Here is a 16,132-nt window from a genome sequence, read left to right as displayed (position 1 = left end):
GTGAAGAAAAGGCATTAAGAATGCTTTAAGACCTCCTCCTCCTCAGAAGAGCTGTTAAAACCTCTCTTGCTTCAATAAACCGGCGCCTTTTGTTCTCATCATGAAGCAGGTTGGTTAGCGCCTAGAGCAGGCGTCAACGACTTTTGGCTCTCCAGATATTTTGGACTACATCGCCCATCCCATATCCAGCATAATCAATGGCGAGGGATCATGGAAGTTGTAGCAGACCCCCGGCCAAAAGGTTGCTTCAGTTATATGGAGTGTTCTATTAATACTTGCTATACTCGTGGCGAAGGTTGCAAGCAACTTCTGACCTTTTTGATCTAAAGTCATCACACTCTTTGCAAAAAAATATTTTTGAAGCAAGTAAGTTATAATTAATTCTAAACTTCATGCAGCCATAAATAAGCACAGAGAATTATTCTAGACCGTACAATATTTCCTCTCCACAAATTGCAGCCATGGAGAAATTAAAACTATTAAAGAATATTCAGACTCAACCAGTTTATTTAGAAAACGAATCCAATTAATCCAATCAAAAATAAACAGGCAAGTCTAGATTATTTGAGTCAAATAGATCAAGCTCTGGGCCCATCTATTAAAAACTAAACTGAAATCCAAACATTAAGCAAGTCTGACGTCCTTCCTCTTAATTTCTCTACGTCCCACAAGCCTTGGCAGCTAAAGCACATGCTGCCAGTAGATACCCCTCCATCACACAGCCAGTGAATGGTTCCTTATTCAGAAGGAAGCTCCCTCTTACAAGGAAGCAGCCCGCAATGAACACTCTTCTGGGAAAGTCCACATTATATCTATTGGCTTTCAATAATTTTAGATGAATAGCTCAACTGCCAAGGCTTCTGAAATCTTAGAGAAAGCAATGACTCTCCAACTCCAGTTATTGATTGAAGAAGTGATTTCGGACACCTTTCAGCCATGATTTCACCCTAAACATAGGGCCGATACTGCACTGAATGCAGTATGTCACGATATTCTGGCTTCTGCGGAGCATGACTGTATAGCACTACTGGAAATATAGGATCTCTCCTCTTGGTGGCCTTTGACAGTGGATAATTTTTTTGGCCTCCTCATCCGCCTGTCAAGCTCTCTGAACCAACATCGGAGTGGTTTTACTCATTCTTAGTAGAGAGCAGAGAGTGAATTTGGGAATTTGTGCCTCTAGTTTAGTCTTCATGAACTGTGGAGTCTGTGAGTGCTCTCAACTCTCACTGTTGCCCTGTAATGCACATTAGATTAGGTTGTCGTTCTTCTATTGAACACATGCAGACATAGCTGAAATCAGCGGCTAGAGGAGTGATTTTCCAGAGTCTGAATGCAATTCTAAGATGGCAACTGAATGTCTCAAGTGGTGGTCAACGTCTCAAAAAGAAGCCATTTGGGACCACATTATTTGCTGCATGTATGTAATACGGCTCTGGGTCACAATACATTTTTTTATTCCTTTGAAGCGGGTAATGCAAGATATCTAGGTCTGTTTTGGTAGGCAGACTTAAGGTGCGCAAAAGAATTCAGTCATCAACCATGCCTATTCCCGACCGTCAGTTACGTCTCACTCTCCCCTTCACAGCAAAGGATGACCATCACATTATTGTGGGAACCCTGCTAAACTCCAGTTGGAATATTCCAACGTGTTATATCATGGTCTTCGTACCTACCATCGAAAGAAATTGGGGGGTATTCCAAATGATGCAGTACATCTCAAATAAGAGTTTGGGACATAGGCCATGAATCGGTTCAAAGACAGTGTTGTTAGGAGTTCCTGATGGCTTTCGTCATGTGGCAGATGGTGCTGGGCTCCGATTCAATCAGCTCTCTCTGTGGAAGGCAATATCAGTGCCCATTCATTAGTTCTGAAACGTCCCCAATCATTGGAAATAACGGACTAGTCTCTGGAATGGATCTGTTCTTATCTACAGCATTGCAGTTCCTAAAGGCTTGGCCCTTTCTGCTTTCTTGTTTAATCTTTTTTCATGTGCCTCTGGCACATCTTCTGGTCACATTGTAGGGGGCCACTCATGCGCTCCTCATTTGATTGACTGCTGGATGGGCCATAATCGAATTAAACTAAATGGCAATACAACAGATCCTTGCACCTTATCACACCATTAACAGCATTGGATTTTGTCCTCCTTGAATGGAAATCTGTCTGGCGACGGCGTCAGTAATAAACGTTGATGCGTCGAAGCAGACAGTATTTAATTTCTAAGCCGCCACAGATGTGCATGAACCATGGATAGAGCAAAGGCGCAGCCATAACAAGACAATGGAGCCGTGACCAAAGCCCTATATGAATGTGCACACGTGATATTAGCCTCTGCCCAAGACAAGTGCACCTAGCAGCTCTTTCTATGTGTTCTAATGAAAGCATGCTAATTTGCCTGAGAATGGCAATAAGGAACAAACTCTTGGGCGCTAAACGCCTGAATGGGTCTTATTAGTGTATTCGAAGGATCTGCTGGATGTGGTGGGTTGTATCAAGTGAGTAGGTGTTAATAAGTAAATGACCACGCTTCACGCTGATGCTTGTCTTTATAGAGAGGTTTTATTTCTTTAGTTCATCCAAGAGAAAGGCCCCCAGCTGTGGCTGTCCTCCTGCTCTCAATCCTCTCTCTCTCTGCTGCTAGAATGTGGAACCTTTGCTTAATCATAACAACAAAGGTTCCTTGGTAACTAGGTTACATGGCAGCAGCTGAATTGATGTGATTGTAAACTCAATGAAGTAAATGTAACCACCTCCTAACAGTAGGCCAAGTGGGATTGTATAGGTCTTGAATAGCTCTTTAAAGCCATGGCCGCCAAGTTTCGGAGATGTTCTGTTAGGAGGTTATTTGTTAATGTAGTCAACAAAATGTATCCTACTGACTCTACTGTAAAGGGCTTATTGTGTAAAACCTATAAATACCCTGAGCTTTCAGTGTTCCGGGGCCACATGTTTGGGACGGGGACACAATGCCAGTTTCCATGTCCATTTATGCACACCTGTAGGAAAATAAATCATATCTCGCTCTAGCTTTGATACCCAAGTTTGCTCATTGGATTACCTGGTGATGGGTTGGGTTTCTACAGGTGTAAAACGGATGCCGAACTGTGTCCACTCAAGTATCGGCAGCTCTTCAGACACGCCTCTTCCACCTTCAGCAACTAAGATGTACTGTGCATTTTCAGCTCATGGATATTTCTTCTCACCTTCACCCCGGCATTGCTCTAGCAAGGTTTTCCAAAGACATCAATTTAGGGACTGTAGAAAGTGGAAAAGGCAGCAGCCGGTCTTCTTATGAAACACAGACGAATGGACCAAGTGCCTTCAGCTGAGCAATCTCTTTAGCCTCTGCCGGTCCAGAGCCTATTTAACACGGAACCCTTTGTTTGCTACATAATCCATCCAAGCGTGGTGTGCAACCTTGCAGATTGTCAAATTAACCGCATGTACCATGTGGGCCTTGCAGGAATTCCCCATCCTTGCTCTCTGTAGTCCGTCATTTAGGTATACTACCATCGGAGGCCAGGATTTTTAACTGCATGCTCTTCAATTCGGGAATAGCCGCCTCTTTATAAAAATAGAGCTCCGTCTGACCGTTCTTAAAAAAATTAAAAGTAAAAACTTTGCTTCTTCCATTAGTTCCAATCTTGGGCTTACCCTTCTGTAATAATTCACTGCATCTCCCAGCACCAAAAAGGTTTTTTTGTGTGGGAATGTTGAGCATTATAAATGCGTAGAAATAAAAGATTTAAATTCTTTCCTCAATTCTTTTAGGGAAGATTTCGCCCAAGGTAAAGATTCTTCAGGAAATTCAGCTTGTTCCCCAAACACCAGCTAAAAGTAATGTATAGTGCCGCAATCTTGCTTGCATTTCTAACAACGTTTCAAAAATACATGGCCAGAATTTTCACAGAGGAAGCCAACTACTGCATAAAATATATTTTTTGAATTATCAAGTGTGATATAGTTCATATAAAATGTACACATACATATATAAAATATAAAACTATCATTAAGATCCCAGAGCACAACGTTAGGACATTACAGTATGTTATTTTGATAGCGTTACATCCAAATCCCTCCACCCGACAATGCTGATAACTTTCCATGGGCCATTGTCCATAGTGGAGTACCGGCTAGCGTTAACGATAGTAATGGTCTTCCTGCTAAAAGCCATATCCAAAAGCCCAGCCTACTCACCAGCCTGATATCCAAATAAAGGAAATTATGGACACCATGTGTGCTTCGCAAGCTGTGTTCCGAGGCGCTTGGTAGAGAAAATAAAGTCAACACTTTACTTCCTAACTCGTTTCCACCTCCAGTCCCTCTTCCCAACCCGTCAGCAGTTTTCACATTGCTGATGAGGGCCTAGGGAAGGGACAAGACTCCCATTTGCACTGTGTCCTGCTTGACACTGCCAATGCACTGTGTGGGAAGTGTGGTGGCCCGGAGCTCAGGTGCTAGGAATGAAAGCTATGTGGGAGGTGGGGGTGTGAGTTAGACATTTGGCTGGGATCGGATGGGGCTTTACATTACTGAGGCATTAGAAGCTGAAATCGCACTTGAAATCTGAGATGTTCTGTTATCAGGCTTTAATACTGTGCTAAATCATCATTGTAGCAGTTTCAGAGCTCCTATGCTAGTAGCACCCGTGTGCTTCTGGCTGTACCATTCATACATCCACTCATGCATACAAAGCATTAACTGGAATTAGATGGCAATACCGAGATGTGTATTTGGTTGCAATTGGCATAAGATGGTAGCAATTGCACAGGTGCAAGACTGCACATACACTACCTGGTATTAGATGCCATTATTGCAGAATATGAAGCTGGTTGGTTTAAAATGGCAGTACCATTTTATGTTTAAATGTTCAGTTTGCTACATTTTCGGAACTGAACGTTTGTTTTATGCCGCCTATATTTTTCTGGCTGGGAGTCAAGAGGCTCTCAAGGTAAGGAAGTTAGTATTGTATAATCCAAAGGATTAAAGGCTACATTTGGGGCTGCATCTGCCAAAAGAGGAAAGAGAGGCTGTTGGGCATGTACAATAAATACTATGGCTCAAGGAGCGCATCCTGCTTTCCCTAATCCTGACAAGGCTGGAAGACCCTTCCAGATCATGACATGGCTAGAGTGCCGGTTTATGGTCATAATACCGAAAAAAAAATCTCGCAAAAAAAGGCAGAAAAAAAAGTCTAATTTTTTTATGACATTTTTTATTCGAAATGGGGGGGTTCCCCCCCCAACCCCTCTTTTTTTAATTTTTTTAATCCCGGACCCCAAAAAAAAATATATCATTAAAAGAAGAGAAATTCGACTTTTTTTTTCCGAGATTTTTTTTTTACCTTTTTGTCATTCGAGATTTTTTTTCTCGATATTTTGACCGACCACCTAGAGTGCCATATCCAAGCACATCCTTAAAAGAGCCCCTTCTCCAGAATAGCACTTTAGTGAAGCAGAAGGAGCAAGTTACTTGCCTGTAACTATTGTTCTCCAGCAAGAGTCTGGCATGGATTCACATGCTCCCGAATATTCCCCGTCATCAGGCCGGGAATCCTTGGTAAAAGAAAAAACTGTTTCACTTTCACTTACAAACTGTCTTTCTCCTATAATCCAATCACTGAGCTCTAGGTCATACTCACCCCAGCCAATGACTGCCCTTTTCCTAAGCCCCTCCTCTGGCAGCCATCTTCAGATTTGGTAGCACGTAAAGTGGAAGTATGACCAAGAAGAGCCGCAGAGGGGCAGGAGGGAGGGTTTGCATGTGAATCCATGCCAGACCCATGCTGGAGAACAATAGTTACAGGTAAGTAACTTGTTCCTTCTTCAGCATGGGGTCTGGCATGGATTCACATGCTCATGAATAAAGAATACATAGCAGTACAACATTACACAACCACGGGAGGTGGCAAGGCTCAACAGAAGCAATTACTCTTACCTCCGGAACAGGCTCATTCACCTTCAAGCGAACAGGTTGCGTAGCACTGCTTGGCTGACCCTGGACACCTCTCTGGAATCCCTGTCTATGCAGTAGAATCTTGTCAAGGTGTGCGTGGATCTCCATGTAGCGGCCCTGCAGATGTCCAGCAGGGGCACACCAGACAGGAACGCCATTGTCGCAGTGTTCGCTCTGGTGGAATGGGCTCTCGGACGGTCGGGCAGCGGTCGGTTTGCCAACCTGTGACAGTGTGTGCTGCAGCTGGAAACTGCACAGGACCAAAGTTCACGAATAGTTGAGATGTCTTCCGGAAACTCTTCGTGAGTGCCAAATAGAACTTCAGCACTCGAGCCACTCCAGCGAATGCAAAGTCCTTTCAGCCGGCGACAAAGGCTTTGGAAAAAAATGACAGGCAACCCCAAAGGCTCGTTGAGGTGGAATTTCGACAGAATCTTTGGCATGAAGGAGGGGTGCGTCCACTGCACCAACCTCGTGTCGTGAAAAGTCAGATAAGGTTGTTTGCATGAAAAGGACTGGATCTCACCTGCCCTCCTGGCAGAGGTGATGGCCAAGAGAAAAGCAGTCTTACACAAAAGGAACTTGAGAGGAGCCAATGATGCATAGGCTCGAAGGGGACCCCTTCATGAGCCTCCTCAGCACCACGTTGTGTTCCCACGCCGGGAATAATCCAAACAGTCCATTGAGGAACTCCTTGATGAGACGGTGGGACCAAAGAGAAGACCGCGCTGGGGACCTGGTGTAGCGGGATATAGCCACCAGATGCACTTTAATGGAAGCATACATCAGCCCCGCCTTGGCCAAGGACAAGTACGGAAGAATCTGCAGGGCCATGAGGGTTGATCTTCTGGGTCCGGGACCACAACGTGAAACATTTCCCCATGTGCGCGTAGCACTTCAGAGCAGGTCCGCGACCGCCAGCAGCTTGAGCTGAGGCGTTGCTGACATGCTGAGAAGATCCGGGTACAAAATCTGGTTTGGCCATGCCAGGACGATGAGGATCATCCTGCATCAGCACCGTTTGAGTTTATTGATAACTCGCAGCAGGAGAGGCAATGGGGAGGAACATGTACAGGAAGAGGCCTTCCCATGTGGGGAAGTCCGGTGTGGGCTCCCCAGTCCTCCAGGGAAGCATCCGTGGTGACCGTCTCCTGGTATGGGGGCTCTGTAAATCCGTTCTCCCGGCAATGTTGGTGCGCACGCCCCACCACCTTATCGCTCCACATAACACCTCGTCGAGAACAATATTGTCTGCGAAGCATCCGGACACCTGGATCCACCAAGCGTCAAGGAATTCCTGAAGGGGTCGCATCTGCAACCTGCAGAGTGCCGGATAAGGTAAATGCATGACGACGACATGCCGAGCAGCAACCTGATGGCTCATACTGTGGTGGTATTCAGTGTCAACAGCCGTTGCACCTTGCCCAGCATGGCAGTTATCCTTTCCTCCGAGGGGGCCGCCAGGCAGGAGACAGTGTTGAGCCGGGCCCCCAGGAACAGCACGTTCTGCGATGGTATCAAGCAGAACTTTGAATAGTTCCCGGAGAACCCCAGATCCGTCAGCAGCCGGACGGTCCTTTCTGTGTGTTTGACGGCAACTTCCCTTGATTTGGCACGGATGAGCCAGTCGTCGAGGTACGGGTACACATGTATCCCTTGTAGACGCAGATGGGCCACCACTGGTGCCATGCCCTTCGTGAACACCCGTGACGCCGACTTCAGCCCGAAGGGAAGGGCCTTGAATTGGTAGTGCTTTCCTTGTACAACGAATCGCAGGAATTTCCGATGCCTTTCGTGAATGGGGACGTGGAAGTATGCATCCTCCAGACCCAGTGACGGCAGGAAGTCTCCTTCCTCCAGTTGACCAAGCATGTTCTGCAACGTGACCATCCTGAATTTGTGGGACATGAGGTACTTGTTGAGACGCCACTAGTCAAGAATGGTCATCCAGCCGCCCCCCCCCGATCATCTTTACAAAGAAGTATCTGGAGTAGACTACGGAACCCCGGAGTTGCTTTGGAAACAGCTCTATCGCCCCTTTTCTTATCATGGCCCGCACTTCCTGCAGGAGCTGAGGGATTTGCTGCTCCTGCCGGGCCACCGGTGTTATCCGCAGGCACTTCTGCTGGAATTTTAGAGTGTGTCTGTGGGCGAGAGCGTCCAGCACCCATCGGTCGCTGGAGATCTTTTCCCACTCGCTGACAAAGCCTGCCAGCCGGTGTCCCACAGGAGAGCATTGGTTGGGGGCCCGACATCCTGGCCGGTTCAATCTTGCTTCAGGACCTGCATGCCGCCTTGGGAGCGACCATGGCAGCCACCTCCGAAAGCCTTGGAATGACCCCTGTAGGCCTCCTGGGTCATGGAAGGGGAGGGCTTGCGGTACGAGGATGATCCCTTGCCGAAACCCTTAGACTACCTGCCAGATTTTCCTCCTGGTGCACGAACGGAAGGACGATGTTGCTGAAGGGTGCTAAGGGCACGGGCCATCTCCATGTCGGTCTTAATGGGTTGCAGCAATTCGTCGACGGCCCTCCCAAAGAGTTTACCCCTGTCAAAGGGCATGTCCAGATCCCTCGTCTGAACTTCCTGCCGAACGTTGTTGGCCTTCAACCAGCCACAATGACGGAGGCAGACACTGTTGTCAATCTGTCGGAACCCTTTGTCCGCGATGTCCAGGGCAATGGTGATGGCATGGTCTGATGCCACCTCGCCATCTCCAGCGCCTCAACCCCTTTGTCATCGGGGAGAAATTCCAGTAGCGAGGCAATCTTATACCACAGCTCCCTGTCGTACCTGGCCAGGATCACAAGTGCATTTGCTGCCTTGACTGTCATTGCCGCCGAGTAGATAACATTCCTAACCACAGCGTCCAATTTCTTCCCTTCGCTATCTGGGGAATGAAGGCTGAAGATGAGGGATTTTAAGACTTTTTCCTCGCAGCCGCAGAGACCACCGATTCCGGGGAGGGCTGCGATCGCAGGCACTTGGGTGCGGACTCCGGCACTTCTTTTCGAGCCTGTCTCTTTTTGCCAGGGCTGAGGCAGGATTTCTCATCAGCACCAGGCCCTCATCCCAAACGTCATCCAGGCGAGGCACCGCCAGAATGGTCTTCCTCTCGGACTCACGCTGTTGATAAAGAAAACCTTCCTTCTTGGTCTCTTCTGGCATCAGCTGGAAGAGCTCAGACGGGCGGGTGACCATGACGCGGAAGGACCCCACGTTGTCTGGTGGAGAAGCCCTCAGCGGCAGGGAAATACTGCCGTTGAACATGTCTGTAGTCACTGCATCTGTCCGCATACCCCTAGGGGGAGAGGGCATGTGCATCGGTTGATGAAGAGGTGCATTCCCCGACACCGTGGCCCCCCCCCCCCAGCATCGTCGTCGTTCCCCACATCCTCCAGGACCGAGTAAATGGGTATCAGGTCCTCTTTGTCCGAAGAAGAAATATCCATGCCCTGGAGAGTGGTAGAGGCCTCCACTCTCCCCGCCCCCTTTTCTCGTCCTGAGGGGTCAGTCTGTGGTTCAGGGATGGCATCTTCTCCAGTATTTTCTCCACCGGCTTGGCTGACGCCTCCCACCTCGGGGGTGGGGGGTGAGGGGGTGGGGGAGCACTCTGGGCGCCGTGTGGCCTCTTGGACTGGGTCAGCCCTTTTGCCTTCAAGAGGGCGGCCGTCGCCAGCTCGATTCTCGAGGATGACTTTGCCTGGACCACCTGGGCCTTCAGGGGCAGGTTGGACACCTTACCCTGCACCTTGGTCTTCTCCAGCTTCTCCTGCAGCTTCCCTGGGTTAGCCGATTTCCTCTTCGAAGATGAACTGGAGGGATGGCTGGAGATGGAGGCAGACAGTGAAGATGAGTGTGCCCTGCTCGTTGCGGGACCCGCTTGTGCGACGACCCCGGCGCACACTGACTTGCGGAACTTGGCCTTGTCTTGGGCCCCCACAGATGGCGCGCCCTCAAAGGATTTATAAGCCCGCTACTCGGAAAGGCCGGTCCTGGGTGAGGCCTGCCTCTGCTTGCCGCCCGGGGTAGAGTCCTTGGCGTTGAGCCACATCGCCAACCTACTGTGACGATCCTTGATGGTGCTCAATCCACTTCCTTGTGGTCTGGATGGAGACGGAGGCACTGGGAGTGTTTGTCCTCCCCAAACACGTTCCTCAATCCGCAGCTGGAGCAGAGCTTGAAGAGGGAACCTCCGCCCTTCTCCTCCGACATGGTCCGGCATGCAGTGTAGGCCTGATGTCCTTCTGGAATCTTGGATGAAACTCTCGACAATTCTTGCCCTTGAGGGGCGTTGAAAGAAGCCAACAAACGGATCGCCACTTGACGGTCAAACAAAAGAGCACGCAGGGTCTATTTGACAAAAATTGCAACTTTTTATCGAAAAAGCACCAAAAACGTAGAAAAGCTCTCGGAGCAAAACATGAGGACTACCAACACTTGAACGTGCGGTAAAAATGTGAAGATGGCTGCCAGATGAGGGTCTTAGGGAGGGGCAGTCATTAGCTGTGGACAGTACGACCCAGAGCTCAGGGATTGGTTTACAGGAGAAAGACAGTTTGTAAGTGAAAGTGACACTTCTTTTACCGAAGATTCCCGGCCTGACGATGGGGAATATTCATGAGCATGTGAATGTATGTCAGGCCCCATGCTGGAGAACAACATTTCCATTTTTGGCTTCTAGATCAATGATTATTTAGTGCTTAGAGTAGAGGTGGTGCCAGGAGTGAAGAGGGAATATGCTTTTTGTTGCAGCCTTCATAAAATATTTAAGAGACTTTTTATTTCCTGTGTGCATGCCTAAAGAAACATTTTAAAGGTCCCTTCAATAGCAAGCAAAGAGACTACACAAGGCGTTCTGAGGAACGACAGAAGAATGCCAAAAGCGAGTGCCGACCCGGTGACGCAGCCTTTTCACACAACAGTTAACGGGGAGAGCAGGAGACCAAGAGTATAAGGCACCTGCAGGAGAGAACACATTACGCATAATAATCACAGAGGGATTCAGCCTACTTGTCTCAGTGAATGGGAATACCTTAAAAAGAGGGAGAACTATTCAGATCCCCGTGTGAAGACAAGGATAACGGGAAAAGAACAGTTTCCTATAACAAGTGAAATACATTGGACATTGAGAGGCCCGAGCATCTCCTGAGATGTATGAGAATGTACAGACTGAAGTAAGGAGACACCCAGGGAAAACCCCTTTCAAAGAACTGAACCAAAAAGGTAAAGAAAACAACAAAAAGCTTTTCAAAAATATTATACTAAGAAGAAGAAATTGCTGGCTAAGCCTCTCCAGGAGAAGGGAGCCACTTTCCTGGTTTTTAGTTATTTAGTATAAGTGGTAGGGTCACGAAGGATTAGCTTTTGGACGGAGGACAGACTTACTTTAGACAAGACAAGCACCCTAGTCTAGTTACGTTTGGAAGGGAAGCCTTTCGCACAGGGAATGTTGGGCATTCTCTTTATGATTTCATTACATCTTTGTTAAAATGGAAAGCATGTGTCTGAACTACCACAGTACTCAAGTCATAGTAATTTCAGGTGTATATGTTGCTTGTAACCAGGCCAATGAAAGGCCAGGGAGATGCTAGTCAACAAGGATTGATGCAATGTATTAGGAGCACACACATAAGGTAACCCTTCGCCATACGAAAGTTCTAAGCACTCCACAGCAATGTGTCTATAGACAATGAGCCTTTGTGGGAGCCAATAAGGAGAGGAACATTTTCCATTATATACCTCCTGGATTTCACACTCATCAGGCCCAGTGTGCCTCAATCCTATAGCTTTCCTCATTCCGATGGACTTCCTCATTCCGATGGACTTCCTCACTTGTCTGGCCTCCAATCTTGTTGCCCTATGCACTTTTCCCATTCAGCCCTTCTTTTTGAGGAATATAAAAGTATACCTACATATCATGCACATGAGGTGTCCCAGGTATTTCTCAAAGAGCCACTTTGATCCTATCATCATGCCAGTGTTTCACCATCTCTTTTACATTCTTCCTCCTCCACTTTGATGCTCCATCTCATCTACCATGGCAGGAATTCCAGAAGTCTAGCAATAATGACCACATGCCTACTGGTCTCTGTCCTAATTGGGTCCCAGCGCCTCTATATCATGACTTATTGATATTTGGCAATCTCCCAGTTCTTCCTCGATACCGCTCAGACAACATGCACTTTACTTCATGGAAAAATACCATGGTTTCCTGCCAAGCAGCGACACGCATGGCTCTTCTATTCTGTAAACCATGACATATCTCTCAGAGTTAATGTTCCACATCTTTCCCTACATAAATATGATGATCACTAGGACTGGACTGTCACTAATGTAGTGAAAGCCCCACTGCACAATTCTCATGCATTCCTCTCTAGGTTCCATCCTAACCGGTTGTGTTACTGCTTGGACTCTCCAATGTTTGCCTTTCTGATTACCTCCCTTATTATCAATTGACTGCTTCAATCATAGTTTACTCGTACAATGCCATGGCATCCACTAGGTGCTACATTGGCCGGAGGCACGCACACTGTCCTTGCAGCCTAATAAACTGTCCCAACAGACTCTCCTGCTACTCTGAAGGAGGCCTGGGTAATATAACTGATGACCCTTCATAATAGATTTGGTTTAGAGACTGGCCCCCTCTCTTATCAACATGATATCTTGCTCAGAACTATGATAGATCAACACACATGGATATAAACACTAGAACAAATCTTCCTTTAGTTATTGATTACATTGTAACCCATTGGATGTTAAACTTGAGTATTCAATAATGGGACGCTGTAGTATTGAAATTACATGAATTAGACATGTTTGCTTGATAAAATAGACATTTTGATTGAAAATGTTACGTCTAAAGACCTCATTGTATTATATTTCTTCCATATTTTATTAACTGCTTTTACTAGGAATATGAGTGATGTGGTCTGCTCCATTAAGTCCAGATTATTAAGATTTAGTGATCATTTTCATAATTGAATACTCACTATTATAAACATGTACACCTTACGTTTCATTTTATAAGTCATATATTAAATGTATTAAGTAAGATAAAGGACAACTCCCCTAAAGATGACAGACTCGTCTTGCTGGCCCTATATCTTCGAAAAAGATCCGGTGACATAATTCTGAAGTTTAACCAAACAAAGCATCTAGAAGCGTTACCTAATATTTAATATATCAGTAGAAACACTTAATTATAAACACGTTATTTGAAAATAGCATCATAGACCCTCAACTGTGAAATTAAGAAATAATTAGACGGGTACAATAATCCGCCCAAAATGGTAGACCTATTGAGCGAGCATGCCAATCAAACCAGAAAGTTTGTTGACATGGAGGACGTAATTTCCAGACAGATGCGTCTCTCCGCGGCCCATGGTAAACACACTATAGAGCCCGACAAAATGTCTCAGTAATCTTTGCTAGTTCGAGCGAGCCCAGCCAAGACGAGAAATGTCACGAATAAGTAGATATTGGCTAGTCGATATTATTCTTAAACTTCGGGAGAGATCCTGGTCATAAAAGCTGTACACAACATGAATAGTTAAAGTGAACAACCAACAAAAAGTGACCAATCGGAGTTCAACACAAAGCGAGTGATCGGCACTATAGTCCTTTGCTCAGTACGTGACACATGGCTCTTTCCTTACTTTGCTCACTAATATATTTAAATATCCCTTATAGATCTTGTTCTTAGATTCTGCATTATCAGAATAAGAGCGATGTATCATCTTGAACTAAGGATCATCTAGCTGACTGCTGGCCAAGCTAGGTTTAATACTTGATCCTGATCAATAAGGGCCAACTTCAGTTATTATTTTACAATAAAAAAATAAAAAGGAACCACTGTCTTGTAAAGATTTGAGTCAGAAAAATGTGTATTGTTTTTAATATTAATGCTATATGGAATTGGAACAGAATACTAAAATACTTTGAAGCACGAAATGTTGCATTATTTTTAGGAAAACAGAATACAACCTCTCCAGAAGAAGGATTTCATACCTGAAATGTGTTGAGCAAGAACAGTTTTAGCTACATTTACAGTAACTGTTATGTTCCAAGTTTGATAGAAGATTGGTTTCCAGTAACAGCTTGAACGTATTACTTTATTAATCTGTTCACTTCTATAGTAATAAATACGATTGTTCATCTACTTTCTGAACTATTTCATGGCGTTTTTATATGAAATTGGATTTATTGAATTATGTTAAATTTATCTCATTTTATGTGTATGAAATGTTACCTGTATGAGTGTAAAATAAATAATAGTTTTGCTTATTGTGACATTACTTTTTTTTATAAGTGTCTAATTATTTACAATTATTGGGAATAGTGGCTACTAGATTACAGTGCAAGAAGCCTCAAACAGGGCTTCTGTTGGACGGTTTTGTTTTTGTGTGTGCTAATTTGACTAGTAGATCTTGGTGGTAGAGACTTCCAGCTTCCTGACCCATCAAATGTACTATAATTTTCTCAAGCTAGATAAAGGGACTATAAGAATATCATATGTACAGAGTACAGTATTCACTAACAAACCTCAGGTGATATGATATGGTAAGTGTTTCTAGGCGCGAGAATTCGAGGAGGATTCGCTGAGGGGAGGGCAGTGCTTTTCACCTGAGGTTTGCATGAGACTGCTATTGAATTCTTGAAGCTACACCCACGACATTCTGAAGATGGTCTTGAATGCACAAATGTGTCCTGGCGTATTGCATCGTCTGCAAGCATTCACATTTAATCACCTAGCTCCCTCTGTCCTACAGAAATAAGTATTATGAGGCCCCCCACCACCCGCCACCATCTTGAATATACTTCAGCGGTTGTTAGTTCAACTTCCTGACATTCTGCATCTCTGCCCCGATACATGAAGAAAAGAAAACAGCCAGGCATACCCATCTGCCACTCTTATGAAGACCTGCTAAGACGGGAGCTTTTGACCATTGACCAATTGCTGAAGCACTCACCTTTGGAATGCCTTGAAGCAGGCCTGGAGCTGGTACAGTGCAGCCTTTTCACGGGCAACCACCTTTTGGTGTAGAAACTCACAGATCATGTCCAACTCCTGATCCGACAGATCTCCGTAGGAGCGCATGTGGAAGGAAAGGTTACTGAACTCTGAGATGATGCCACTCTTCCCTGTGCCACGGAAACCTATAGCAAACACAAAAAGGTGTACAGCTAATGCCTTAATTCTGAGTACATACACATACACTTAAAAAGCAGTCTTGTGTACATACACACACACACAAATCTGAAATACATTTTCTGGGCATTAGATAAGATATTGTGTTGGCAAAAATGTACGATTTGCGGGTTGCAACGCCAATGACAAGGCTTCAACCTGGCACAGGCAGAACGGGGTCCACGTCTGGATCACACTTGGTTACTTAGGGTAAAACCCCATGTTTTACAAAATTGAAAAAGTGTGGTTGTAGACCAGAGTGGAAGAAATTTCATAGAACAGGGTATTTGACCCAGGGTTGTTCTCAGTAGAGGGGCTCCCACACTCTTTTCAATTTTGTAAAACTTGGGGCTTCACCCCAAGTAATGAAGGTTAATCCAGACGTGGACCCCTTGCTCACTGTGTCGTAGAGAGGCTCAGCTTCACCTCACTGAGGAGGCCCAACAAGGCCGAAACATGTGTCTGGGGTTGCTAATGGTAATCTTGTTTAGAGGAGAATTGCCTAGCATTTCGGGTTCTGGACTGCCCTTGTGGGTGGGACAAAGACTGATATGCAAATGGAGGATATTTTTCCTCTGTGACGGGTGCAGTGAGCTAAAACGTGTTTGTATACCCTCCTGAGTGGAAGAAATTCCACAGAACAGTGTATTTGACCTGTGTTATTTCTCAGTAGAGGGGCTCCCACACTCCTTTTCAATATGAAAGTAATCCACTGTGATTTGACGCTCCAGATGAATTTGCCCTCACACATGGTTGTGTCAACGCTTATCATCCCCCCCCCCCCACCAGTTTGTAAAGGAAGAGCCACCCTGGGGTGCAAAGCATTGTACTTTTCCCCATCCCAATGCAGCAGCATTTCTCTTCCCTATTACATACTCCCATTGTATGCAGCTGTGCACCTGAATTTATGAATCTATATCTTGGGGGTAACAGCAGCAGTTGGGCTATGACCAGAAGCAAACCAGACTATACCTGCTAAACTG

General features: G+C 45.8%; 1 protein-coding gene across 4 annotated transcripts in view; it reads right to left on the bottom strand.

The window, feature by feature from the left end:
• RECQL4 (RecQ like helicase 4) overlaps positions 1 to 16,132 on the bottom strand; it is a 409,056-nt gene that overhangs the window by 25,186 nt on the left and 367,738 nt on the right. For all 4 annotated transcript variants that reach the window (XR_011278686.1, XR_011278685.1, XM_069621818.1 and 1 more), the window contains exon 22: positions 14,932 to 15,118. Coding sequence is in view for 2 of the 4 variants with exons in the window: in XM_069621818.1 (XP_069477919.1) it covers positions 14,932 to 15,118 (187 nt within the window). In the remaining 2 variants the exon portion in view is untranslated. The remainder of the gene's footprint in view (positions 1 to 14,931; positions 15,119 to 16,132) is intronic.

The sequence above is a fragment of the Ambystoma mexicanum genome, chromosome 5q (assembly GCF_040938575.1).
Source record: "Ambystoma mexicanum isolate Mex_15411 chromosome 5q, UKY_AmexF1_1, whole genome shotgun sequence".
NCBI classification, from domain to species: domain Eukaryota; kingdom Metazoa; phylum Chordata; class Amphibia; order Caudata; family Ambystomatidae; genus Ambystoma; species Ambystoma mexicanum.
Note: the sequence above shows the minus strand (reverse complement) of the source record. Positions and strands in the feature narration are given on the sequence as shown.